General features: G+C 41.5%; 5 protein-coding genes across 8 annotated transcripts in view; 2 read left to right on the forward strand and 3 right to left on the reverse strand.

Annotated features, from left to right (window-relative positions):
• Nucleotides 1–678, reverse strand: part of cenpe (centromere protein E) — a 30,833-nt gene extending 30,155 nt beyond the window's left edge. For all 3 annotated transcript variants that reach the window (XM_056404510.1, XM_056404509.1, XM_056404508.1), the window contains exon 1: nt 518–678. In XM_056404510.1, the coding sequence (XP_056260485.1) occupies nt 518–573 (56 nt within the window). In that variant the 5' untranslated portion in view covers nt 574–678. The remainder of the gene's footprint in view (nt 1–517) is intronic.
• An 830-nt stretch (nt 679–1,508) lies between these two features.
• ddx51 (DEAD (Asp-Glu-Ala-Asp) box polypeptide 51) lies at nt 1,509–16,582 on the forward strand. 2 transcript variants are annotated; one of them, XM_056363165.1, is made up of 16 exons: nt 1,509–1,719; nt 2,402–2,724; nt 4,186–4,364; nt 4,482–4,632; nt 6,175–6,320; nt 6,443–6,514; nt 7,351–7,457; nt 7,599–7,707; nt 7,796–7,941; nt 13,442–13,631; nt 13,756–13,871; nt 13,972–14,088; nt 15,258–15,359; nt 15,462–15,525; nt 15,615–15,749; nt 15,973–16,582. In XM_056363165.1, the coding sequence occupies exons 1-16, from the start codon at nt 1,697–1,699 to the stop codon at nt 15,988–15,990; spliced, it is 1,998 nt and encodes a 665-aa protein (XP_056219140.1). In that variant the 5' UTR covers nt 1,509–1,696; the 3' UTR covers nt 15,991–16,582. The 2 variants fall into 2 exon arrangements, with proteins under 2 accessions (XP_056219140.1, XP_056219138.1); XM_056363163.1 differs by lacking the exons at nt 13,442–13,631; nt 13,756–13,871; nt 13,972–14,088; ... (2 more) ...; nt 15,615–15,749; nt 15,973–16,582 and adding exons at nt 8,229–8,418; nt 8,543–8,658; nt 8,759–8,875; ... (2 more) ...; nt 10,398–10,532; nt 10,756–11,074.
• On the reverse strand, nt 11,428–13,098 carry smim8 (small integral membrane protein 8). Its single transcript, XM_056363166.1, has 2 exons — nt 12,852–13,098; nt 11,428–11,716 (listed from the first exon to the last, which is right to left on the reverse strand). The coding sequence occupies exons 1-2, from the start codon at nt 12,978–12,980 to the stop codon at nt 11,558–11,560; spliced, it is 288 nt and encodes a 95-aa protein (XP_056219141.1). The 5' UTR covers nt 12,981–13,098; the 3' UTR covers nt 11,428–11,557.
• Nucleotides 16,583–16,682: 100 nt separating the features above from the next.
• On the reverse strand, nt 16,683–18,479 carry LOC130160567 (small integral membrane protein 8-like). Its single transcript, XM_056363167.1, has 2 exons — nt 18,238–18,479; nt 16,683–16,984 (listed from the first exon to the last, which is right to left on the reverse strand). Exons 1-2 carry the CDS (start codon nt 18,364–18,366, stop codon nt 16,826–16,828), a joined length of 288 nt encoding a protein of 95 aa, XP_056219142.1. The 5' UTR covers nt 18,367–18,479; the 3' UTR covers nt 16,683–16,825.
• A 2,050-nt stretch (nt 18,480–20,529) lies between these two features.
• On the forward strand, nt 20,530–24,529 carry gjb7 (gap junction protein beta 7). The gene is made up of 2 exons (XM_056404649.1): nt 20,530–20,786; nt 22,291–24,529. The coding sequence occupies exon 2, from the start codon at nt 22,306–22,308 to the stop codon at nt 23,104–23,106; it is 801 nt and encodes a 266-aa protein (XP_056260624.1). The 5' UTR covers nt 20,530–20,786; nt 22,291–22,305; the 3' UTR covers nt 23,107–24,529.
• Nucleotides 24,530–25,001: the final 472 nt, after the last annotated feature.

Genomic DNA, 25,001 nt, shown 5'->3' on the forward strand with positions numbered 1-25,001 from the left:
AATCATATATGTTATCTTAATTGTCTCGAACTGATATAAAGACAATATATGTTAAGAATAAGCTAACGTTAGCGTCGTATTTACCAGTGACGCTCAGACATAGCGCCTTGCTCCGGTGAGCGCTTCATAGTTAAGTAGATGTGGTGATTATATTACTGCATGACAAATCCTAACGTTAATTACAGTCATGTGTGGAGCCAACACAAATAAACACCAGCCCAAAAGCTCTTTAGCATTGTCGATTTGGTAAAGCATCATTCAGACACAAAAAACAGAGACAACACCGCCAAACGTTTGCAGCTCCACAGCGATAACTTAGCTTAGGTTAGTTCATATTAAATGTGTTTTACCACTGAACTTAATTACACAGTTATTAGCTGAAAAACGACTCGCCAGTAACGCCCGATTTTAATAAAACGACTGACATTACTTCGGCCAGTAACGTTAACAGTCAGTGTTAGCATCAGGAAAAATTAACGTTAGCTCCTTAACTTGTAACTCACTGCTCAAGACTTACCTCGCGATAAGCGGACGGACTCGAACACAAACCTTCACAGCAGACTCTTCCGTCATCTTTGTTTTTTGATAGTCACCGACGAAAAAACACTACCAGGCAAACTAACACATTTTTTTTATGAACAATAAACTAGCGAGACCCAAAACGCTGGTGTGGGCGCATCAGAACCAACTCCCTTTGCTGTTTAAACTTGTGCCACTTAGTTGTGATTGGTCAACGTCATCAGTGGACAGTTCCATTAAGAAGAGGGGGAGGTGGGGGAATTCAAACGACTGCTGGGATACGTTTTGGTTGTGACTGAGCTTTTGTAATGTATTTTAACGAAATTTGTTTTAAATTTTGTTTTATCACCGAAAATCTGTTTTTTTTTTCATTGAAAATGTTCTGAACTGTGTACATATAAACAATATTTGACATTGTAAACAGCTCAGCTGACCAAACTGAAATACAAACAGTTTAACAACCAACATAAAAGAAAAATAAATATATGAATAAAAAAAATAAAAAATAAATAAAAAATAGAAATTAAAATGAAATTAAAAATAAAAATAAAAATAAATAAATACTAATAGTAATAATACTAATAATAATAAATAAGAATCGCCAGGGGAAAAATTAAAAGTGTATGTAAAACGAAAATATTTTAATGTGAGCAAGCATTATATGTCTTAATAGCTTTTCTTTTTGTACTTGTGGATATGATAGATATATATTTTTCAATTTCTATGATTAAAGTAAGAAAGAATGGCTTATTATTTGAGAATTTACTCTTATGAATGTGAAATTTTGCATAAAGAATAACAAGATTGATCAAATAAAACATATCGTCACCTTAAGTAATAGAGTTATGGAAACCAAACAATACATACTCCCATTTAACGGGAAATGTATTACAGACGTTGGATATAATAGAAGCATTCAGTTCCTCACCGAATATCTGGTTAATGTGGCCACGTCCTACTGGTGACGCTAAAAACATGCAGCTGCGTCATCAAACTGCGTGTGTTGAGTGTCGAAAAACGACACACGAGGAAACGTTGGTTTGTGTAGTTCGCTAAAGTTTGACCAGAGTTACGATTATGGACGGAGATAATTAATATTCAGTGTTAATATTTCCTTAGTGCGAAATAGTTGAAAAGAATAAAAAAGGTTTTAGGGGCGTTTCATCTCGCTACTGACATGTCACTGTTTCTTGTGAACAGGTAGGCTGCTTTTCTGTGCTATTTTACATCGCTGGTTTTTCTTAAGTCATTTTACTACATGGCCCTGATGTTAGTCTCTGTCTGGCTTCCATTAAAGCTATGTTGCATTAAAGTCCTCCTTAACTGGCTCTAAACACACATACACATAGGTGTGTGTATGTGTGTGTATGTATTCTATCCTCACAATTTTTGCATGGTGTATTGCAGATAGAACATTTCCCAGTTTGTTAATGTCCCTCTGTGTGCTGTTATTGTACATGATCTTCTGGTGTCTTTTCTGCACACCTTCTGGCCCGATTGCTGTCATCTCAACAGCTGTCACAGTAAATAAGAGATATGTAGAATAACATGAATGCTTGCCAACAAACGTTAGAATGATGAGCATGGTAGCTAATAGTAAAATCTGATTTTCACCAGGTTCAGACAAAATGAAAACCTAAAAACTTTAATCTTTAATCTTAGATGACATATTTATCAGCTTCATTCACAGTGGATAAAATAATCAGGTTTGAGGTTTGAAAGCCTCATAGAGCAGCAAGTGAACGGTACTCACAGCAAAGATAGGAAATGATGTTGAGAAATTCTCTGTTTTCAAATGGACAAGCTCCTGTGCTGTGACTGTGCTGCAACTGTGGACTGAAGATCCTGTAAAATGTATTAAATTCTGTCGTGTTGCTCACAGGTATCTCGGAGAGGAGGACGATGGGAGCGTCTCAAAGGAGTCTCGGTCCCAGGCATTACTGGCTAAACTGCAACAGAAGGCAAAAGAGAAGCAGAAACAGAGTTTGACAGAACAGAGACAGCAGACAGTACAGCAGGGTGTCAAAAAGAAAAGAAAGGCTGGCCAGGACAGCAGCCGAGAGCCTCAACACCACAAAAAGAGGAAATCATCAGTAGAGCCTTTGGATGTTTTGGACTCTGAAAACAATATTGAGACTGTCAAAGACAAAAAGAAGAAGAAGAAGAAAGGTGCAAATGAAAGACTGAAGCAGAAGAATCAATCAGGTTTGTGTTTGTTCTTATTTATTCCAAACTCTGCAGTTCCTCTCAGCTTTGTGTCTTTCAGCTCATTGGGCCTCATGCAAGAAACACTTGTACAAACAGATTTGTTCTTAAGTGGCATGTACAGTTGATTGATGAGAATCTGCGGCATTCACCTATCTTCTTATACTCATATACTTATACTCATGAGTGGTCCAGACATCTGACTGAGGAATCCTAATGCCTTAATCTGAATGAATGTGGAATTTCATATGATACAAAAATTAACTAAAAAGCCAAAAAAATTAAAGTGGCTGCAACATTTTTGTTAGATTCTGGTGGTTTTATTTGCACAGGAAGTTTTACATTTCAGTAAGTGTCAGGAAAATGATCTCACTATTACAGCTGCATCAGGGTGTTTCTGCAGGTCCACTACTGTCCACTATCATCCTCTGATGCATCCAACAGTTGTCAAAAAAATTGTCAAATGCCACTGTTTTTCTGTAATTTTCAAGTGTTCATGTTTTAAAAAAAACGTCAGCTGAGATTTTAAAGTATTGTTATTTGTCTGAACCATCCAGTATTGGTCGGTGTGAAAAGGCTGCTCCATTCCCTTTTCACCAGGCCCTGATCCCCCACTTTATCATTGTTTTGTCATTATCATTGTTAATGTAATCAGTATTTTAGTTGGATGGTTCTATTAATTTTTCAGCTTCAGTTATTCAATACATTGGTTGTGAGTTGCGGTTGATCTTTTGTAGGTTTGATATGTTGGAAGGGTCGACCCACTGTATATTTTCAGTTTGGCTAGGTGAGTGGGGTTGATCAACATCTCAGTCAGGGACAGGGGAAACAGGTGTGTGTCCTTAGGTCCTCTTGGTAGTGAGGGACTGTGCGTGAGTATGTGGGGAGATGGGTGCACTTATGAATAATGTCTGGTGCTTACTGTAGAGTGGGAATTGTCAGCAGTAACAGAAGTTAGTATGTAGTGGTTGTGTTGGGTTGGTCGCCGGTGGTAGACTCCAGTCAGGTGAATGGAGAAGATAAGATGCCAGGAAGGAGGGACAGAGCAGGTGGCAGCTCGCTGTGAGGCTGAAGGTTTTTATCTATTTTATCTCGTTATGGTTTAAGTTATTTTTTGTTGAATTTCCCGGGGTTCATTTTTCTTCTTGGTAATATTTTTGATAATAAAATAACATGTTTTGAGCACCTACTCTTGCCTGCTGACCTGCTTTTTCTTTTGGAACATCCCTTTTAAAGTTTCTAGTGCCCAAACAGCATCATCTGCCCTTTTATTGAGGTGGCACTACAGTTGGTATACCATGTGGACAAGGTTGTCCTCATACCGCTGCCCATGTGGTGCAGTTCTTTGCCCAAAAATGTCTTATTGTTAGACAGTCACCCTGGAGATTAGGACTGAAAAGTCATAGCTAAGCTTACAGCGCATTCAAAAAATGTAAGTTAGTCTCTGTCCTTGGATTTTAGGGGGTTCAGTTGAAGGTCTTTCAGACTCTCCTGTGACGGGAAGTGATGGATCAGAGGACACTGGAGGAGAAGAGGAAGCAGAGGCAGACAATGACCCACCAAAACAGCCCCCAGAGAAGACTTCTGCTCCCACCGGATTCACAGTTATGGGCGGATTTGAGAACAAACCTGTCCAAAAGGTATAGTGATACGTTGCTAGACGGAGGGGTCATGGGGGTCAGGAGTCACCAATATCAGTAGTATTCATCTTCTGGGGACCGTAGATATCCACTGAGTGTTTGTTCCTGTGTTCACAGGTACACAGAGTCCTGCCTCAGTGGCTCGCTCAGCCTGATGTGATTCACAGAGACATTAAAAGCAACCTGGTCCCCGTCTCTGACATCTCAGGACTTTGTGCTGGACTTGTGAAAAAACTGCAGAATAACGGGATTCAACACTTCTTTCCAGGTATTGACACAGTCTGAATGATTCTGTGTATTCAGCAGGGGGGTTTCCCAAGTTCTAAGAGTTGAGGAATAAGCCTATATTATTTCACTTATTGTTGATGTTCATATAAAACACATATGTTACAGCTGTGCTATTTATGTTATTTAATTATTTTATTAGTTTGTTCCTGTCTCTTTAGCTCAAAGAGGTGCATGTGTTGTGTGGGTGGGGGTGTGAAATCATTCATTATAATGTTGGGGGATGTTGTGATTTGAAAAAGATTTGGAACCATCACTGTTGTATACTTCCGTATTAATTGGTCTACACTAAGTACATCCAAATTAACAAAGTGAAAGAAAAACTGAAATCTCACATTGACAAAAGTATTCAGACACTTTACTCTGACTTTAAGTTTAGCTCAGGCTCCTCTATTTCTCTGGATCACCTCTGAGATGTTTCTACACCCTGACTGGAGTCCACCTGTGGTGAACTCAGCTGATTGGACATGATGTGAAAGACACACACCTGTCTATATAAAGTCTCACAGCTGACGATGCAGATCAGAGCAGAAACCATGAGGAGGAAGGAGCTGCTGCAGAGCTCAGAGACAGGACTGTGTCAAGGCTCAAAAACATTTCTGCTGCATGGAAGGTCCCTGAGAAGAACAATGGTCTCCATCATTCTGACATGAAGAAGTCTGGAACAGCCAGGACTCTTCTAGAGCTGGACCTGGACTAACTGAGACATCAGAGAGAAGAGAGGAGACCAAGAACCTGATGGTCTCTCTTAGCTCTAGAGAAACTTTCAGAAGGACAACCATCACTGCAGCTCTCCACTGATCTGGTCTTCATGTGAGTGAGAGTGTCCAGGCGAAGCTTCTCCTCAGTTTCCTCAGTGACAATTTTTAAAGAAGCAGCTAAAGGACTCTGAGACTGAGAAAAAACAAGTTCTCTGCTCTGATGAGTGGGGGGACAGGGAGACCGATCAGGACTGAGGGAAAACCTGGTCCAGAGCTTAGGACCTCAGACCGGGCTAAAGGTTCACCAACAGGACCACAACACTAAGCAATCATCCAAGACAGCACAGAAGTGTCCAAGAGACAACTCTATGAATGTCCTTGAGTGGACCAGACAGAGTCCTGACTTGAAACCAGTCCAACATCTGCAGAGACCTGAACATGTCTGTCCACTAGCGTCCCCATTCACCCTGACAGAGCCTGAGGGGATCTGCAGAGAAGAAACGAGAAAACATCCACAAATCAAGATGTGAAAAGCTTGTGACATCAGACCCGAGAAGACTGGAGACTGTGATCGCTGCCAAAGCTGCTTCAACTGAGTCCTGAGTGAAGTGTCTGAATACTTATGTCAATGTGATATTTCAGTTCTTAATAAACTTTCTAAAATTCAGTTTTCACTTTGTCATTATGGAACATTGAGAGAAGACTGAGGAGGGAAAAATGAATTAAAATGGTTTTACCATGAGGCTGCAACTCAACAACGTGTCTGAATGAACTGTACACTTGAAAAATAAGAGTTGTGGATAGTTACTTTGACCCTCTCATAGTGCAAGCGGAGGTCATCCCAGCCATCTTAGAGAGCACACAGCAGGGACTACTGATTGGACGTGGTGGCTACAAGCCCAGAGACATCTGTGTGTCTGCACCAACAGGCAGTGGCAAGACTCTTGCCTTTGTCTTACCTGTCATACAGGTAAATGTCCTGCCTTCTCTTTAAGTAGCTTTGAGCAGAATATACATGTAAAATGTATAGGCACTACAGTATGTGTATGACTGAAGAAGGTGGAATATACAGAAAGACATGTCTTCCATCAGGTGCTGACGGAGCGGGTGGTGTGTGAAGTCCGGGCTTTGGCTGTGTTGCCGACCAAAGAGCTCGCTCAGCAGGTCAGAATCTTTCAAAACAAGAGTTCAGTAATGTTTGCTGACATTTAAACACACAGTCTGAAACTTCATCATGGGAGCTGTTGTGTTCACCACCATTACCGTAAGCTCCTCCCGGTTTAGATTCCTTCAGTGTCACTGGTTCAGGAAATCAAACAGACCCGGTGATTCTAACTGTTAAAAACACTGAATGAAGCAGTTTCACATTTAAAGTCAGTGTTTGAGTGACGCTGTACGGAGGACAGAGACTCAGGGAAGAGCTGGAGCTGAGATTGATGCTAACCTTTGTTCTGATTGTTTCTCTGATAACTTATGAAGCAGATGTTCAGCAGGTTTTTACCAGCAGCTGAATTATCCACAGAGGTTTCCTCCTCTCCATAACAAACACACCAGTAGAAACACCCAGAAAGCAGTTTACCTTTATAAATCAGAGATTCAGCGACGCTCTTCAGTGACACAGGACAGGACGTCTCCAGCAGCTGGGAGCTGAGCTGTTTAACATTTCCTCAGCTTGTTTCTCTGATAATTTCAGATCCAGACGTCCGACGACTAAAATCCTTCATCTGGTTCAAATATAGAGCTGAAAACCACCAAGGTGTAAAAAGTGTATGTGGCTTAAAACTAGATAAAAGTCAATGTTGAGCTTCTGTCAGACAAACACACTGACACATGATCATAGAGGATATGATGTCACTGACAGGAGACCAATGACATGGAGCGTTACCATGATTAAAGTCACAGATTTCTCTGGTTTGAAAATTAATGGAAACATTTGGGAATGTGGAAAAGTTACAGATTAGAACTTTAAAGAATCTCAGCAGTCGTGTTCTCTTGTACAGGTTTGCAAAGTGTTCACATCATACGCTGAGGGAACGACTCTGAGAGTGGTGATGCTGGCTGGTCAGAGGTCCTTCGCTGCAGAGCAGGCCTCACTCTCAGAACACAGGTGGGGGCTTTTCCATTTAGCAACATTACCATATGACATTTTACTTAGTAAATGCTTTATAGGGCCTGAGTGTTAGAGTTTATTTCTTTATTTTATGCAACTACAGCAACATATTTCTGTTAATCACGATCTTTCCTCCAGAGCGGACATGAGACGCAGTTTAGCAGACATCGTTGTGGCCACTCCAGGTCGACTGGTTGACCACATCAACAAGAATTCAGGCTTGTGTCTGGAACACCTCCGGTTTCTTGTGAGTTCTGTGTAACGGTGCAGTCAGCTGTTGGCCATCCATCATCTGTGCTCCTTTTTGAAAGTGGTTTTCATTCTATCCATCCCAGATCATTGACGAAGCTGACAGGATGATCGACAGCATGCACCAGTCCTGGCTCAGTCAGGTGGTGAAGGCGGTGTACAGATCAGGAAGTGAACCGGAAGCCATGTCCATCTTCAGGAGGACTGAGCCAGCATATGTCACAGCAGCCAGGTGAGTCAGTCTTGTGAAGCCTCACAGTTTAGATCAAGACCAATGATCTTCAGTGGTGAAACTTGCCACCAAAGTGTTCGTCTTGATTTAAACTGTTTTTTTCTGAGAATTTAAACAGAATAAAAAAAACAAAACACTCCCCCTCTACCACCTTGTGTAAAACTGATATGACATGATTTGGAAAGGCACACACCTATATACCTATCTATATAAGGTGTGAAATCCCCTTAAGTTACGGTGTCGTGCTTCAGACTGGGGTAACCGTGTGTTGGTCTGTGTCTCCTCAGTCTGTCTCCACCTCAAGTGCCGCTGCAGAAGCTGCTGTTTTCTGCCACACTCACACAAAACCCGGAGAAGCTGCAGCAGCTGGGCCTCCACCAGCCCAGACTCTTCAGCTCCATCCACAGCCACACCAGCACCACACCAGCAGCCCCCAGCCAGAAGCAAGACCGCTTTGACTTCCCCCAAGGCCTGACGGTAAGAGATGACCTTTGACCTTCAGGCCTGGAAGTGGAGTGCAGCAATGTGGAGCACAGACGCGGTCGCACAGTAGATGATGATGATGATGATGAAGAATTATGGATTTAATTTGTGTTTTTAGGAGTATTATGTTCCCTGTACGTTGAGCAAAAAGCCCCTCCTCATCATCCACTGCATCCTGCGCATGAAGCTCAGCCCCATCCTCTGTTTCACCAACTCCAGAGAGACTGCACACAGGTTAGAGAGAGCTGTTTAAACACATTACATGGTGTTTCTTGTGTGTGTTTTAACTTTCAAGCATGTGTAGAATCTGTATCTGCCCTGCTCCTGTCCTCAGGCTTTTCCTGCTGGTGCAGCTGTTTGGTGGCGTTCATGCTGCTGAGTTCTCATCCCGACTCTCTCCTGGGGAGAGGAAAAAGACGCTGAAGAAATTTGAACAAGGAAAGATCCAACTGTGAGTGTGTGTGTGTGTGTGTGTGTGTACAGCATAAACATTAGAGGAACATCAAGCTATCAATTCCTGTAAGGAACATACAGTATAAAAATACTGAGGTGTTGTGGTGTGATTGCAGGAAGCTGTTTATATGACATGATATGTGATATATTTATATTCACAAACAGAGGGGGGCAGTTGCCAGTCCAGTTCACCTGCACTGTGGCGACTTTGCTCCTCTGCTCTCTCTTCATCACATGTAGAACTGATCTTTATAATAATGGATTTATAACGTATATCTGTTCCTGGATCAGTGGGGCGTCGCTTCTTATGCAACAATGAAGTTAAAAGGACCATTTTACCTGAGAGTCCAGACTGTCTGACTGTCCCTGCTCCCTGCCTCTCTGTGCTCAGCTCACCATCATGTTAACAGTTCCATAAACACTTCATTCCTTTCTTATGAAGATTTCATCATATGGCAGTTAATATTTCTGGGAGACTACTGTTTTTTTGCTGCACTGAAGAACGACTGTATGTCTGTGTTTCTTTTCTCTGAGCCACAACCACTCTTACAGGACCAAACCACTGTGAGGCAGAGGGGGGGACGAAATCATTTGAAACTTAAAATCGCATTGTTTTGCATTTTTTAATTTCACAAGTGCTATATTACTTAAATTTACATAGTTAGGTATACGCCCCCACTGTCCCCCCACATTTCCACCTATGTTCACAATAGAAACCATGTCTCCGTTCAAGGCTTTGTCCACCGGAGAGCACTGACAAGTTGATTTCTACACTGTAAAATGTCCCACTTACTACATATATCGTGGACACAGTTCTGTAAACAGATTAATGACAGACAAACTCATTATCATCATCATCAGACTTTTTGAACTCACGTTTATCAGTCAGGCTCTGGTAGATCGTGCTTCTTCTCTCTTCCTGTCTTATGTCATCTTTATGGCACATGTTGAGTTTATATAGAATCATAACAGAGGTTATGTCAGGGCACTTTTCATACCGAGTAGGGCTACACTCTTTATCACATAATGTTATAATTCTAACAAAAACAATGACCATGAACGCTAAATGGAATATTAGAATATTGATTTGTATCTGATTCTTGTAGTTAGCCATTCATAAGTGTCTGAGAGCTTTAAGGTTGAATGAACGGTGTCGTCCTGAAGGTTGATCAGCACAGATGCAGCTGCCAGAGGCATCGACATCAACGGAGTCAAATGTGTCGTGAATTATGATGCGCCACAGTACATCAGGACGTACATTCACAGGTGAGCTGTGGTTTTGCAGAGGAAGTAACACTGCGCATGGTCCAGTGTAGCAGCTCCACCTGTGTCCTGACCGTCTGTCCCGACTTCTCTGTCTCTGTTCAGGATCGGAAGGACGGCGAGGGCAGGAAAAGCAGGCCTGGCCTTCACCTTTCTGCTTGGAGTACAGGTGAAACACTTAAATACACCAACAATCAAGACATTGACAGTCTACAGACATGGTATAAAACTGAGGTTTTTGTTTTTGGCCCCCTCAGGAGAAGAACTTCCTTCAAATGGTGCAGGAGGCAGGCAGTCCTGGGATTCAAAAGCAGATTTTCAAACCTGAGAACCTCAAATGTATGGAGGCCCGATATGAAAAAACACTGCAAGAGCTGGCTAATGTGATCAAGGTACCATCTCAAACACGTTTACAATATCCTATATCCAATATTGAAAAGCCCATTATATCACTACAACTCCTCTTTTATCTTAGACTTAGTGGATAGTCATGATTTTGTCCATTTTTATCAGTAGTTACTAGGTCACAAAACTCCAGTGTTTAATTTTCATGCAACAGGTGACTCTCACCTTACGGTTGACTGATGGTGTTTGCCTCTTTGTTTCTCTCTGCAGGATGAGAAAGCCAAATAAAGGAGTAGCACTGACCTCCTCCTCTGAGCTGACATCTGTACCTGTGTTTTCATCACAGCACAACTGTGTTTAGTTGTTTCATTTTGTTGAAACGGGTGTGCGGTGAAGGTGCTGATTTCCTGTTAACTGAGGCATTGACCTGTGACCTGATACTGGCAGTAGAAAAAAGATCTACATAAACACAGTATGAAGAGAATGAACATATGTATGAATTCAGAAAGTATCATTTAGAAGAGAAGTCATTAATATGAAGTGATATTTCATCATGTGCTAATAATAAAATCAATTTTTTTATACTTTATATCTTCTACAAAATCAGTTTGTATGTTATTTAAACTTTTTCCCCACTGGGACTGTGAAAACTAGCTGATGTGTTTGCCCTGGATGCTTGACAGCGCAACTGACCACGATCCAGATGCAGGTTTAGACTTCAGAGGTGTTTTGGTGCTGTCCAGACAGTCCTCATTTACTTATAATAAACACAGACCACTGCTCAGGTTTGAATTTACAAGAAGCTGTGCTGGGAATCTTGTTAAGTCCATAATTATGGCTGCAAATAAACTTTTATTATCCATTAATCTGTAGAGCTCCAGATGATGTATCCAAATGTTTTCTTTTGTCTAGTCAAAGTGAAAAACACGGCAGCCTGGCAGGTGAACTCACACACTTTAATGTTGGCATTCAGAGAAAACTTGACAGGTGTCCTTGTTTCAGTCCAGTCAGATTTTAATTCACTGTCGTCACAGTACATGAACACACACACACACACACACACACAGTGACGTCAGTCCCATTTGGAGGTCTTCCTCCTCATGTATCTCTCCCCCTCACTGTCGATGGCCTCATACAGCTGCTGGTCGTTTTCTTTCGTGGCGTGCAGGTAGCCCAGGTAACCCACACACAGAGTGATGGTGACCAGTCCAAACACCATCACCGGTTTATTCTGCAAGACAGCACAGCTTCATGTCATGATGACAGGTGATGATGTCATCAGTCATCATGTTGTATGTCAAATGTTTCAAGAGTCTGTTTAAAAGCTTCATTATCTTCTTCTTATTATTATTATTGTCATCATTTTTATTTTTATTATGATAATAATAATTATTATTATAATCATTATTACTACAAGACAGAGTGAGACACCATACAAAGACACATCCGAGGCTCACCCAGACTTCAGAGGCCTGTACTACGAAGCAAGATTTCAGGTCATCAAGGTAACTTCAAGTTTAACTCTGGGTTTTCAGTACTATGACTGTGGTTCACTTGTTGCTGGCGTTAATCACCATGGTAACTGATGCTGAACTCCTGACCTGGTCCAGATCAGATAGAAACCTGTCAACAGCCAAACCAACAGCCAACCACATCACATCATTCCTACAGGAGCCTGACAGGGACAAAAGAGTTAGAATAAAGTGATCAATAATAAAGAATAATAGATATTTGTTTAGAGCAGTGTTTGAGTCTTTACTTGTGTCCACTTTGGTTTTAAAACAGAGCTTCTAACAAACAGAGGAGAGTTTATCACAGTAAATAACATGCTCACATCAACTTTAACTGTTTGATCTGCATCACATGTTCAGAACAGTTTGTTCATCATCAGACTGAAAAGAAAAGACTGAGAAACTTCATGATAATTCATGCACGTATTTACAATATATCCTTAGTCTGACCTTAATAGAACTTATGTTCAGAAACAGAAATCTAAATTCTAGTCATGTGATCATATTGTTTACAATTCACCTTGTTGAATTCCACTTTATGACGTCACTATAACTGAACGTACTAGCAGGTGTCAGCGTTTTTTCTCATGTCATATTAATACTTGATTCATGGTTCTGACGCTGTTGTTTATGATTAACAACTCTTCCTGTTTCACATGAGCGAGCTCATACCTGGACAGGTGAACCAGAGTAAACTGAACCAGTTGATAACCAGCTTCATAGCACAGGTTATCAGGACAGTCAGTGTTGCGTTCAGTGAAGCCAGAAAATGTAAAAGTTAACCTGGGTTTGTTGAACCTGCGTCATAGTCCAGGCCTCTGGTGACTCTGTAGGGTGTGTGTGTGTGTCTCTCACAGGTTTGATGAAGAGTTCAGGGTTGACAGCTCGGAACAGTGTGGTGGTCTGAGCCCCCCTCAGACCGGGAGTCCTGTAACCTTTTTCCCCGGGACTCTCCTTCTCTTTACCGGCCTCCTGATGTGACATGTTCGCTCTGTAACTGTAAACGACGAAAAATATCTGATAATGAAGCTCGAAAAATGAGCATTGCAGACTTTTGGACTAAGCTTCCTTCACTGACGCCGCCATGTTTGGAAGTCAAAGACGAGACCGAGGAGGAGGGTGAAGAATAAAGGACCTGAGGGGTCACAGCGCCCCCTCTGGTTATGAGCGACAGGGTGCAAAGCTGTTAGAGCAAGACCAATGATCTTCAGTGGTGAAACTTGCCACCAAAGTGTTTGTCTTGATTTAAACTGTTTTTTTCTGAGAATTTAAACAGAATAAAAAAAACAAAACACTCCCCCTCTACCACCTTGTGTAAAACTGATATGACATGATTTGGAAAGGCACACACCTATATACCTATCTATATAAGGTGTGAAATCCCCTTAAGTTACGGTGTCGTGCTTCAGACTGGGGTAACCGTGTGTTGGTCTGTGTCTCCTCAGTCTGTCTCCACCTCAAGTGCCGCTGCAGAAGCTGCTGTTTTCTGCCACACTCACACAAAACCCAGAGAAGCTGCAGCAGCTGGGCCTCCACCAGCCCAGACTCTTCAGCTCCATCCACAGCCACACCAGCACCACACCAGCAGCCCCCACCCAGAAGCAAGACCGCTTTGACTTCCCCCAAGGCCTGACGGTAAGAGATGACCTTTGACCTTCAGGCCTGGAAGTGGAGTGCAGCAATGTGGAGCACAGACGCGGTCGCACAGTAGATGATGATGATGATGATGAAGAATTATGGATTTAATTTGTGTTTTTAGGAGTATTATGTTCCCTGTACGTTGAGCAAAAAGCCCCTCCTCATCATCCACTGCATCCTGCGCATGAAGCTCAGCCCCATCCTCTGTTTCACCAACTCCAGAGAGACTGCACACAGGTTAGAGAGAGCTGTTTAAACACATTACATGGTGTTTCTTGTGTGTGTTTTAACTTTCAAGCATGTGTAGAATCTGTATCTGCCCTGCTCCTGTCCTCAGGCTTTTCCTGCTGGTGCAGCTGTTTGGTGGCGTTCATGCTGCTGAGTTCTCATCCCGACTCTCTCCTGGGGAGAGGAAAAAGACGCTGAAGAAATTTGAACAAGGAAAGATCCAACTGTGAGTGTGTGTGTGTGTGTGTGTGTGTACAGCATAAACATTAGAGGAACATCAAGCTATCAATTCCTGTAAGGAACATACAGTATAAAAATACTGAGGTGTTGTGGTGTGATTGCAGGAAGCTGTTTATATGACATGATATGTGATATATTTATATTCACAAACAGAGGGGGGCAGTTGCCAGTCCAGTTCACCTGCACTGTGGCGACTCTGCTCCTCTGCTCTCTCTTCATCACATGTAGAACTGATCTTTATAATAATGGATTTATAACGTATATCTGTTCCTGGATCAGTGGGGCGTCGCTTCTTATGCAACAATGAAGTTAAAAGGACCATTTTACCTGAGAGTCCAGACTGTCTGACTGTCCCTGCTCCCTGCCTCTCTGTGCTCAGCTCACCATCATGTTAACAGTTCCATAAACACTTCATTCCTTTCTTATGAAGATTTCATCATATGGCAGTTAATATTTCTGGGAGACTACTGTTTTTTTGCTGCACTGAAGAACGACTGTATGTCTGTGTTTCTTTTCTCTGAGCCACAACCACTCTTACAGGACCAAACCACTGTGAGGCAGAGGGGGGGACGAAATCATTTGAAACTTAAAATCGCATTGTTTTGCATTTTTTAATTTCACAAGTGCTATATTACTTAAATTTACATAGTTAGGTATACGCCCCCACTGTCCCCACACATTTCCACCTATGTTCACAATAGAAACCATGTCTCCATTCAAGGCTTTGTCCACCGGAGAGCACTGACAAGTTGATTTCTACACTGTAAAATGTCCCACTTACTACATATATCGTGGACACAGTTCTGTAAACAACAGATTAATAACAGACAAACTCATTATCATCATCATCAGACTTTTTGAACTCACGTTTATCAGTCAGGCTCTGGTAGATCGTGCTTCTTCTCTCTTCCTGTCTTATGTCATCTTTATGGCACATGTTGAGTTTATATAGAATCATAACAGAGGTTATGTCAGGGCACTTTTCATACCGAGTAGGGCTACACTCTTTATCACATAATGTTATAATTCTAACAAAAACAATGACCATGAACGCTAAATGGAATATTAGAATATTGATTTGTATCTGATTCTTGTAGTTAGCCATTCATAAGTGTCTGAGAGCTTTAAGGTTGAATGAACGGTGTCGTCCTGAAGGTTGATCAGCACAGATGCAGCTGCCAGAGGCATCGACATCAACGGAGTCAAATGTGTCGTGAATTATGATGCGCCACAGTACATCAGGACGTACATTCACAGGTGAGCTGTGAGTTTGCAGAGGAAGTAACACTGCGCATGGTCCAGTGTAGCAGCTCCACCTGTGTCCTGACAGTCTGTCCCGACTTCTCTGTCTCTGTTCAGGATCGGAAGGACGGCGAGGGCAGGAAAAGCAGGCCTGGCCTTCACCTTTCTGCTTGGAGTACAGGTGAAACACTTAAATACACCAACAATCAAGACATTGACAGTCTACAGACATGGTATAAAACTGAGGTTTTTGTTTTTTGGCCCCCTCAGGAGAAGAACTTCCTTCAAATGGTGCAGGAGGCAGGCAGTCCTGGGATTCAAAAGCAGATTTTTAAACCTGAGAACCTCAAATGTATGGAGGCCCGATATGAAAAAACACTGCAAGAGCTGGCTAATGTGATCAAGGTACCATCTCAAACACGTTTACAATATCTTATATCCAATATTGAAAAGCCCATTATATCACTACAACTCCTCTTTTATCTTAGACTTAGTGGATAGTCATGATTTTGTCCATTTTTATCAGTAGTTACTAGGTCACAAAACTCCAGTGTTTAATTTTCATGCAACAGGTGACTCTCACCTTACGGTTGACTGATGGTGTTTGCCTCTTTGTTTCTCTCTGCAGGATGAGAAAGCCAAATAAAGGAGTAGCACTGACCTCCTCCTCTGAGCTGACATCTGTACCTTCTGTGTCATCACAGCACAACTGTGTTTAGTTGTTTCATTTTGTTGAAACGGGTGTGCGGTGAAGGTGCTGATTTCCTGTTAACTGAGGCATTGACCTGTGACCTGATACTGGCAGTAGAAAAAAGATCTACATAAACACAGTATGAAGAGAATGAACATATGTATGAATTCAGAAAGTATCATTTAGAAGAGAAGTCATTAATATGAAGTGATATTTCATCATGTGCTCATAATAAAATCAATTTTTTTTATACTTTATATCTTCTACAAAATCAGTTTGTATGTTATTTAAACTTTTTCCCCACTGGGACTGTGAAAACTACCTGATGTGTTTGCCCTGGATGCTTGACAGCGCAGCTGACCATGATCCAGATGCAGGTTTAGGCTTCAGAGGTGTTTTGGTGCTGTCCAGACAGTCCTCATTTACTTATGATAAACACAGACCACTGCTCAGGTTTGAATTTACAAGAAGCTGTGCTGGGAATCCTGTTAACTCCCAAATTATGGCTGCAAATAAACTTTTATTATCCATTAATCTGTAATCAATAACATTTTTGATTAATTGGTATCATAAATGTTCCCAGAGCTCCAGATGATGTATCCAAATGTTTTCTTTTGTCTAGTCAAAGTGAAAAACACGGCAGCCTGGCAGGTGAACTCACACACTTTAATGTTGGTATTCAGAGAAAACTTGACAGGTGTCCTTGTTTCAGTCAGGTCAGATTTTAATTCACTGTCGTCACAGTACATGAACACACACACACACACACACACACACACACACAGTGACGTCAGTCCCATTTGGAGGTCTTCCTCCTCATGTATCTCTCCCCCTCACTGTCGATGGCCTCATACAGCTGCTGGTCGTTTTCTTTCGTGGCGTGCAGGTAGCCCAGGTAACCCACACACAGAGTGATGGTGACCAGTCCAAACACCATCACCGGTTTATTCTGCAAGACAGCACAGCTTCATGTCATGATGACAGGTGATGATGTCATCAGTCATCATGTTGTATGTCAAATGTTTCAAGAGTCTGTTTAAAAGCTTCATTATCTTCTTCTTATTATTATTATTATTATTATTATTGTCATCATTTTTATTTTTATTATGATAATAATAATAATTATTATAATCATTATTACTACAAGACAGAGTGAGACACCATACAAAGACACATCCGAGGCTCACCCAGACTTCAGAGGCCTGTACTACGAAGCAAGATTTCAGGTCATCAAGGTAACTTCAAGTTTAACTCTGGGCTTTCAGTACTATGACTGTGGTTCACTTGTTGCTGGCGTTAATCACCATGGTAACTGATGCTGAACTCCTGACCTGGTCCAGATCAGATAAAAACAACCAAACAACTGACCAACATCACATCATTCCTACAGGAGCCTGACAGGGACAAAAGAGTTAGAATAAAGTGATCAATAATAAAGAATAATAGATATTTGTTTAGAGCAGTGTTTGAGTCTTTACTTGTGTCCACTTTGGTTTTAAAACACAGCTTCTAACAAACAGAGGAGCGTTTATCACAGTAAATAACATGCTCACATCAACTTTAACTGTTTGATCTGCATCACATGTTCAGAACAGTTTGTTCATCATCAGACTGAAAAGAAAAGACTGAGAAACTTCATGATAATTCATGCACGTATTTACAATATATCCTTAGTCTGACCTTAATAGAACTTATGTTCAGAAACAGAAATCTAAATTCTAGTCATGTGATCATATTGTTTACAATTCACCTTGTTGAATTCCACTTTATGACGTCACTATAACTGAACGTACTAGCAGGTGTCAGCGTTTTTTCTCATGTCATATTAATACTTGATTCATGGTTCTGACGCTGTTGTTTATGATGAACAACTCTTCCTGTTTCACATGAGCGAGCTCGTACCTGGACAGGTGAACCAGAGTAAACTGAACCAGTTGATAACCAGCTTCATAGTCCAGGTTATCAGGACAGTCAGTGTTGCGTTCAGTGAAGCCAGAAAATGTAAAAGTTAACCTGGGTTTGTTGAACCTGCGTCATAGTCCAGGCCTCTGGTGACTCTGTAGGGTGTGTGTGTGTGTGTGTGTGTGTGTGTGTGTGTGTGTGTGTGTGTGTGTGTGTGTGTGTGTTGTGTGTGTGTGTGTGTGTGTGTGTGTGTGTGTGTGTGTGTGTGTGTGTGTGTGTGTGTGTGTGTGTCTCTCTCACAGGTTTGATGAAGAGTTCAGGGTTGACAGCTCGGAACAGTGTGGTGGTCTGAGCCCCCCTCAGACCGGGAGTCCTGTAACCTTTTTCCCCGGGACTCTCCTTCTCTTTACCGGCCTCCTGATGTGACATGTTCGCTCAAAACTGTAAACGACGAAAAATATCTGATAATGAAGCTCGAAAAATGAGCATTGCAGACTTTTGAACTAAGCCTCCTTCACTGACGCCGCCATGTTTGGAAGTCAAAGACGAGACCGAGGAGGAGGGTGAAGAATAAAGGACCTGAGGGGTCACAGCGCCCCCTCTGGTTATGAGCGACAGGGTGCAAAGCTGTTAGAGCAAAATGTGGCTACTTTGAAGAATCTTAAATCTAAAACATTACTTTATAATTCCATATATGTTATTTCATAGTGTTGATGCATTCAGCATTGTTTTACAATGTAGAAAATTATGTGTGTGTGTGTGTGTGTATATATACATACATAGAAAAAGGTGCGTTTGTGTGTGGACGTGCCCGTACTGAGTGAATATGTGGGCCTTGAAAAGTACATTCTGCCATCGGTGGAGCAGAGGTTTCCCTTTAACCGCCTTCCGTTCGGCATTTCTTCCGCACGTGAACACTTTGAGTGCATAGTGGCTGAGGTCACAGAGGGGCTGGAAGTTGTGATCTGTCACATAGATGACCTGTCTATCCTGAGACAGAGATCCTGAGACACACATGTTTGCAGCATTCATAGATCCTTGCAGACCAATTCTGGTCCAGATTCATAAGGGAATACCTACCTGGCCTGCAGACCAGACAAAAAAAAAAAGACCAGGCTTTCTCAGATGAGTAAGATGTTAACAAGTTGTAAAACTCTGAAGAGAGGAGCTTCTCTGTCTGACTTTGCGAGTGAACATGTAAATGCTAAAGTGAATTTGTATCTTTAGTTTGTTTCTGTGACAACACTCCTATGAGCATGTGCCTCTATGACAGTACACATACCTGCCTGATATAAAATTCTCTTTTATATGAGATTAGAAATACACTTACTGTGTGTGTTGTTCATCTCTCTTGTATCTTGTATTTATGTTCACTATGTTCACTACAAAACTGTAACATTTGCTTCTCAGAATGTTTCTGTTACGCTGGAACTCTGCACAACTTATTTCCAACGTTATAAAGAAGATGACATCATGGCCCTGAGAGGAAGTCCATTTTTTTCTCTTTGTTTTTGTAATACTCATTTCGGCCACAAGAGGCTGTGTCAAAAAAATCTTTCTGAAGTTACACTGATGTTCAGGGCAGCTGGGTTTCCTGTCATTCCCCATCTGTCTGTGGATTGCTACAGTGGGGGAAAATGGAATTAGAGAGAAAAGAAAAATCTTATTTAATAAGTTAAATAAGTCAATAAATATAACAGGAGTTAAACCCCGGCCTCCAGGGTAAAAGTCCTATGTTTAACCCATACATCCAGTGTGACCTCCTCATTATGTGTAGATGTTATGTGATACAATATATCTACCCTGTATTTAGAGTAATGGAGAAATTTAAAATCACCTGGAAAAAGTCGGGTTTATACTGGGGTAGTGGTGCACCTCAGCCTCCTGTGGCTGAAATGAGTAATTACAAAAACAGACAATAATAATAATAATAATAATAATAATAATAATGATAATAATAAATTAAAAAATTAAAATAAAATAATGACAAAAAGTTTTTTCACTAGCCTTTCGGGGCTTCCACACATTTAACATGCAGTATATATGTAATAATGTAAGTTCATTTTAAATATGACATTATAGCACTCAACCCAGATTTTGAATTGAACCCAGTATCTGTATCATTCACATGTGGCATTAGTAACAAACCAAAGTGCTTGAGTATCAGTTGAAAATGCATTGAGTTATGATGCATTAAATTCATTGGACAGACCTTCAGCTGGATACACACACGCGCCTCAAACAACTTACACTGATAAAAAGCAGAACCTTGAATACATTTATCAAAAGCTGAAGAAGATTTGTCCCGTCTCCCGGTTTACCCCACATTACCCACATGTATTATTTAATCATGTATAAGACCCTACTGCACAAATAGAACTCCCACAGACACTCAGGACATCAGTTTGTAGCGCTGCACACAGATATTCTCTGAGCTGAACAGTAACGTGAAGATCACTGAGCACAAGAGGAGGAGGAGAGCGGTTACAGGCTGTTCCTCAGGATATTAAGAGCACAGACAAACACCTGATAAATAAAGAGACACCAGAAAGACACATGATTTATTCATCAGCAGTGACATGTGATCTGACTCTCCTCAAGTTACATGCGTCACTCCAGTCCCCCACACTGAGCCACAACTGGCAGCACATATTTGCATTAGACATCTCCATGGTGATGTAGTCTGTCTGTACACACACACACACACACACACACACACAGGTGAGCTGGAGGGAGACAGGGTGTGGCTCAGAGCTGTCCCCTGCAGGTGTGCAGGCAGGAGGACTCACAGCACAGAGCGACACCAGCTGCTGATACACAGAGGAGAAAAAACCCTTCAGGCGGCGCCGGTAAGTCTCAACTTCTGTCTGACAAACGTCTTCCTCTTCTTCAGCGTGAGACGTGCTGTTAGCATGTGTGAAGATAAATGTCCTCAGAAGAGCACGTGATAGCTGGCTAACATCATTCAGAGCATATTGTACACCACATCATAACTACATCAGTCTGAATCTGAATATGCGCTCACATGAATGAATAGATGTTTAAAACTGCCTTTTCCATCTGATGCCAATTGCACTGTCACTTTTGTATTGTTTTTATTTTTATATTTCATTTTTATTGTTGCTTCTTCTTAATGTGTTTTTAATCTCAATTTGTGTAACTGTGTACGGTGTCCTTGAGTGCCAAGAAAGGCGCCTTTAAATAAAATGTATTATTATTATTATTATTTTTGAAGACATGGTATTCTGTGTTTCTGTGGCTCACTGTAGCTCATCATCAGACTACAGCAGTATTATAAGTCTTTGTGTGACTATACAATAGAAGTATATTCAGAAGATGAAGAACAACAATCTCTCAGTTCCACTCCTGAAAAACTCTCTATAAGGAACATCACAAAAACACTTCTAAGGCACTTTTGTTTCTCATTTAGTCGAATAATACTAGGAACATGATCAGACCATGTCAACATCTGAGGTCACAAAAAAACCTCCCCGTCACAGCCGGTGAGAGGCGTCAGACTGTGTGAGCTGCTGCCAACGTCGTCACAAGGTTTCATCACAGTCTTTATCCTGGTAGCAGCTGTTAATGTTCAGACATGGTCACAACTCAAACTAATAAATAAATAAATAAATGTAGACATACAGAAATAAATAAATGTAGAAATGCATAAATAAATACATGTTAAATGTATGCATTTTTTTTGCATTTATGTATGTATTTAATTATTTATTCCGTCATTTATTTATCTATTTATTTATACCCATGTCATTTTTCATCCTTCATAGTCTTGGACCTTGTTCTTCTGAAATGGTCGACAGTCACAGAATCTGCTTTCACATCCCGTGGCACCATGTTTGTTAAGCAAAGTAAAACATCTGTAGTGGCAGTTTATCCTGCTCATGTCACAGACTTCGGTGTGACACTAAAGCCTTCACACCGCCCCGAGCACAATCTGTAACCCCCCTTACGTTCATGTAAAAGGTGCAGGACAACAACCAAGCATTCATCCAGGTGGGAAACCAGTCTGCTGCTGGTGTTTGCTCATTTGAATATTTCCTCATTTGTTTTCCTCACTTGAGCAGAGAATCAGCTGAAGTGACGAGAACGTAAGACGCATCACTGCCCGACATGTAGAGGGGTCCTGGTGGGTGTTCGAATACATTTGTGTTTCACTAAACTAAGACAAGGAGGTGGTTGATACAGCTCATCTCTTTGCATCAGTACTGTAGATATAAATGATCGTCTGTAGTAAAGAGATAGAAACATGTAAAACACTGGAAACAACATTAATCCCAAACATCCTGTGGTTTCTGCTGTGCTACGTTCAACTCCGCCTGGTTTATTCCCCCACAGGAGGCTCAGAGGAAGATGAACTGGACCTTTTTGGAGAACGTCCTCAGTGGGGTGAACAAGTACTCTACTGTGATTGGTCGCATTTGGCTGTCCGTGGTCTTCCTCTTCAGGATCCTGGTGTACGTGGCGGCGGCTGAGCAGGTGTGGAAGGACGAGCAGAGGGATTTCGTGTGCAACACGGAGCAGCCTGGCTGTGAGAACGCCTGCTTCGACCACTTCTTCCCCATCTCACAGGTGCGTCTGTGGGCTCTGCAGCTCATCATGGTGTCCACCCCGTCCCTGCTGGTTGCCCTGCACGTGGCTTACAGGGAGCACCGGGAGACCAAACACAAGCGCAGATTGTACCGGGACAAAGGGAGTATTGATGGAGGTCTGTTCTGCACCTACACAGTCAGCCTGGTCTTCAAGATAGCCTTGGAGGTGGGCTCCCTGCTCGCCTTCTACTTCCTGTACAACGGCTTTGAGGTGCCCATACTGCTCCGCTGCAGCCAGAGTCCCTGTCCGAACACCGTGGACTGCTACACCGCCAGAGCCAAAGAGAAGAAGATCTTCCTCTACATCATGGGCTGCACATCCATCCTCTGTGTCGCTCTGAATGTTGTGGAGCTCATGTACATTACATGGAAGCAGCTGTGGAAGTGTTTCACCAGGCGCTACATCCCAGTGGAGGAGAGCGCCCTCAGCCACAGCCGGCCTCCTGTTTCCATTGTCAACAAGTTTGTCTCCGCTGAGCCCACAGCAAACACAGAGGACAGCAGCACACAGCCCACATGTGAAAACCAGCCCGTCCAGTCCTCATGTTCCGTCTCACAGTGAGAGCTGGTTTCCTTGACAACCAACACTGCTCACAGGAGTCCCTCTTCAACACCTGTACTACAAGAGAGGAGCTGTGGTAAAGCCGTGGTATCATCTGTCTAGTTACAGATGATGGAAAATATTATTTGACTCTAACTCCAGAGTGAAGTCTCCACTTAAAGACTGGAAGGTTGTGAAGATGTTTGTATCATGTCCTCTGTGAGGAGCTTTGTGAGGTGTGACATAATGACCTTGATGATGTCATACTAATGTGACAACGCTGATGTCATCAGGGTTATCTCAGGTCAGGCGAGGAGACTACTCATTTTTTATCCTACATTTTTTGCAGTTTGAAAGACGTGGGTGTTCACCAGGCAGGAAAGGTCCAATGAAAGATGCTATGACGTATCATGGGAAATGTAGTTTTACAATTTGGACTATACAGACACTATACAGTCAGGAGGTCTTGGCTTCTAGTGCTTTAATTTTGGTGAGGGTTGCCTCACAGCAAGAAGGTTCTGGATTTGAAGCGGTGGAGTTTGCATGCATGTTAATTTTAATAATCTTTTTAAATTGCTTGTAATAGACCTTATTCATGGCAGACATTTTGATGTGTCACAGCAGGAACAGACAGCACAAGTGAAACATCTTGTTAATGATGGCTCAGTGTCACCAGTAAACTGGAAGCAGCTCAGTCACTTTTTCTGCTATGACAAGCCAAAATGGATCTTGTGGAAAAAGTCTATTAAACAAATCTGAATGGTCTATATCACTCCTCAGAACTGATGAACTGGAGTCATGTGTAGCTATAAATGAAATCAGAATAACTGGAATTATCCATTTTTCTTTCATTCCACCAGATTTATTTTAAAATGTCGTTTTGTTTATTTGCCACATTTTCCCCAATAATCTTTTTTATCACAGATACCTTCATGAGCTCTTTCAAGTTAACCTTAGTAACATTTCAATCGACTTCATAATACATTTTATTGTCAAATTGCAGATATCAGTAGTAATTCTCATTGTTGATAACTAGAATGAATTTTCATTTATCTCTAATGTGTTTGTACAAAGTCACATTAAACAAGTTTGTGTAAAAATGCCACAGAAGTGAAAGAAAAAACTACAAAGACTAAACACTAGAAGTGTCTTTCTTAACCTGACTCAGGGTCAGTCAGCAGTTTGTACTAACTTAAGATCAGTCAGTCTTCCTTTAGCTGTAATTAAATATTGAGTGTATTATGGCTGTAGACAGTGTATCCTATAAAGAGCTGATTTCAGCTGATACTGTCAAACTGCATTAGGTACTGATCACTGTGTGAGAGGCATGAAAAACAAAATGTATTTTCTCTCAATCTAAATGAAGCATAAAAATTAAGATTAGTTTTTTTTTTTTTGCCATGAACATGTTAAGTGCAATAATAAATGATTAAGTCACCCTGAACTGAATCGCGTCTTCTTTCTCAGCTACATGGTTGATACATCATTCAGTAGCTTCTCTGCTGGAGCTGCTGCTTTGATTGACAGTTCATTTCAACCAAGACCCCCGGAAATAAAACCTGACACAGTTGCACTTTGCTGGTCCGTCGTTTTCCAGATATGAACACTTCACTCTGCTGTGGTGGAAGAGTCAAAATAATCTCCTCTCTAACCACGTCTCCTCCACCTCGATGGGAAACGTCATGATGTCAAAGATGTGAAGGAGAATTCATTAGGACTTAGGAAAAGAATCTGACTGCACTGACACTAAGATTTAAAAAAAAAAAAAAAAAAAAAAACTTTATTCATAACACATGGAGGATAAATCCTCCTTTCCTACCCACAGAACAAAGCAAACAGGACTGAAATGTTGAAATAAGATGACATGAAAGAAAAATAAATTAGTGGTAATAAAATAAAGAAAGTAGAGAAAGTTG

This window comes from Seriola aureovittata, chromosome 19 (assembly GCF_021018895.1).
Source record: "Seriola aureovittata isolate HTS-2021-v1 ecotype China chromosome 19, ASM2101889v1, whole genome shotgun sequence".
Lineage (NCBI taxonomy): Eukaryota > Metazoa > Chordata > Actinopteri > Carangiformes > Carangidae > Seriola > Seriola aureovittata.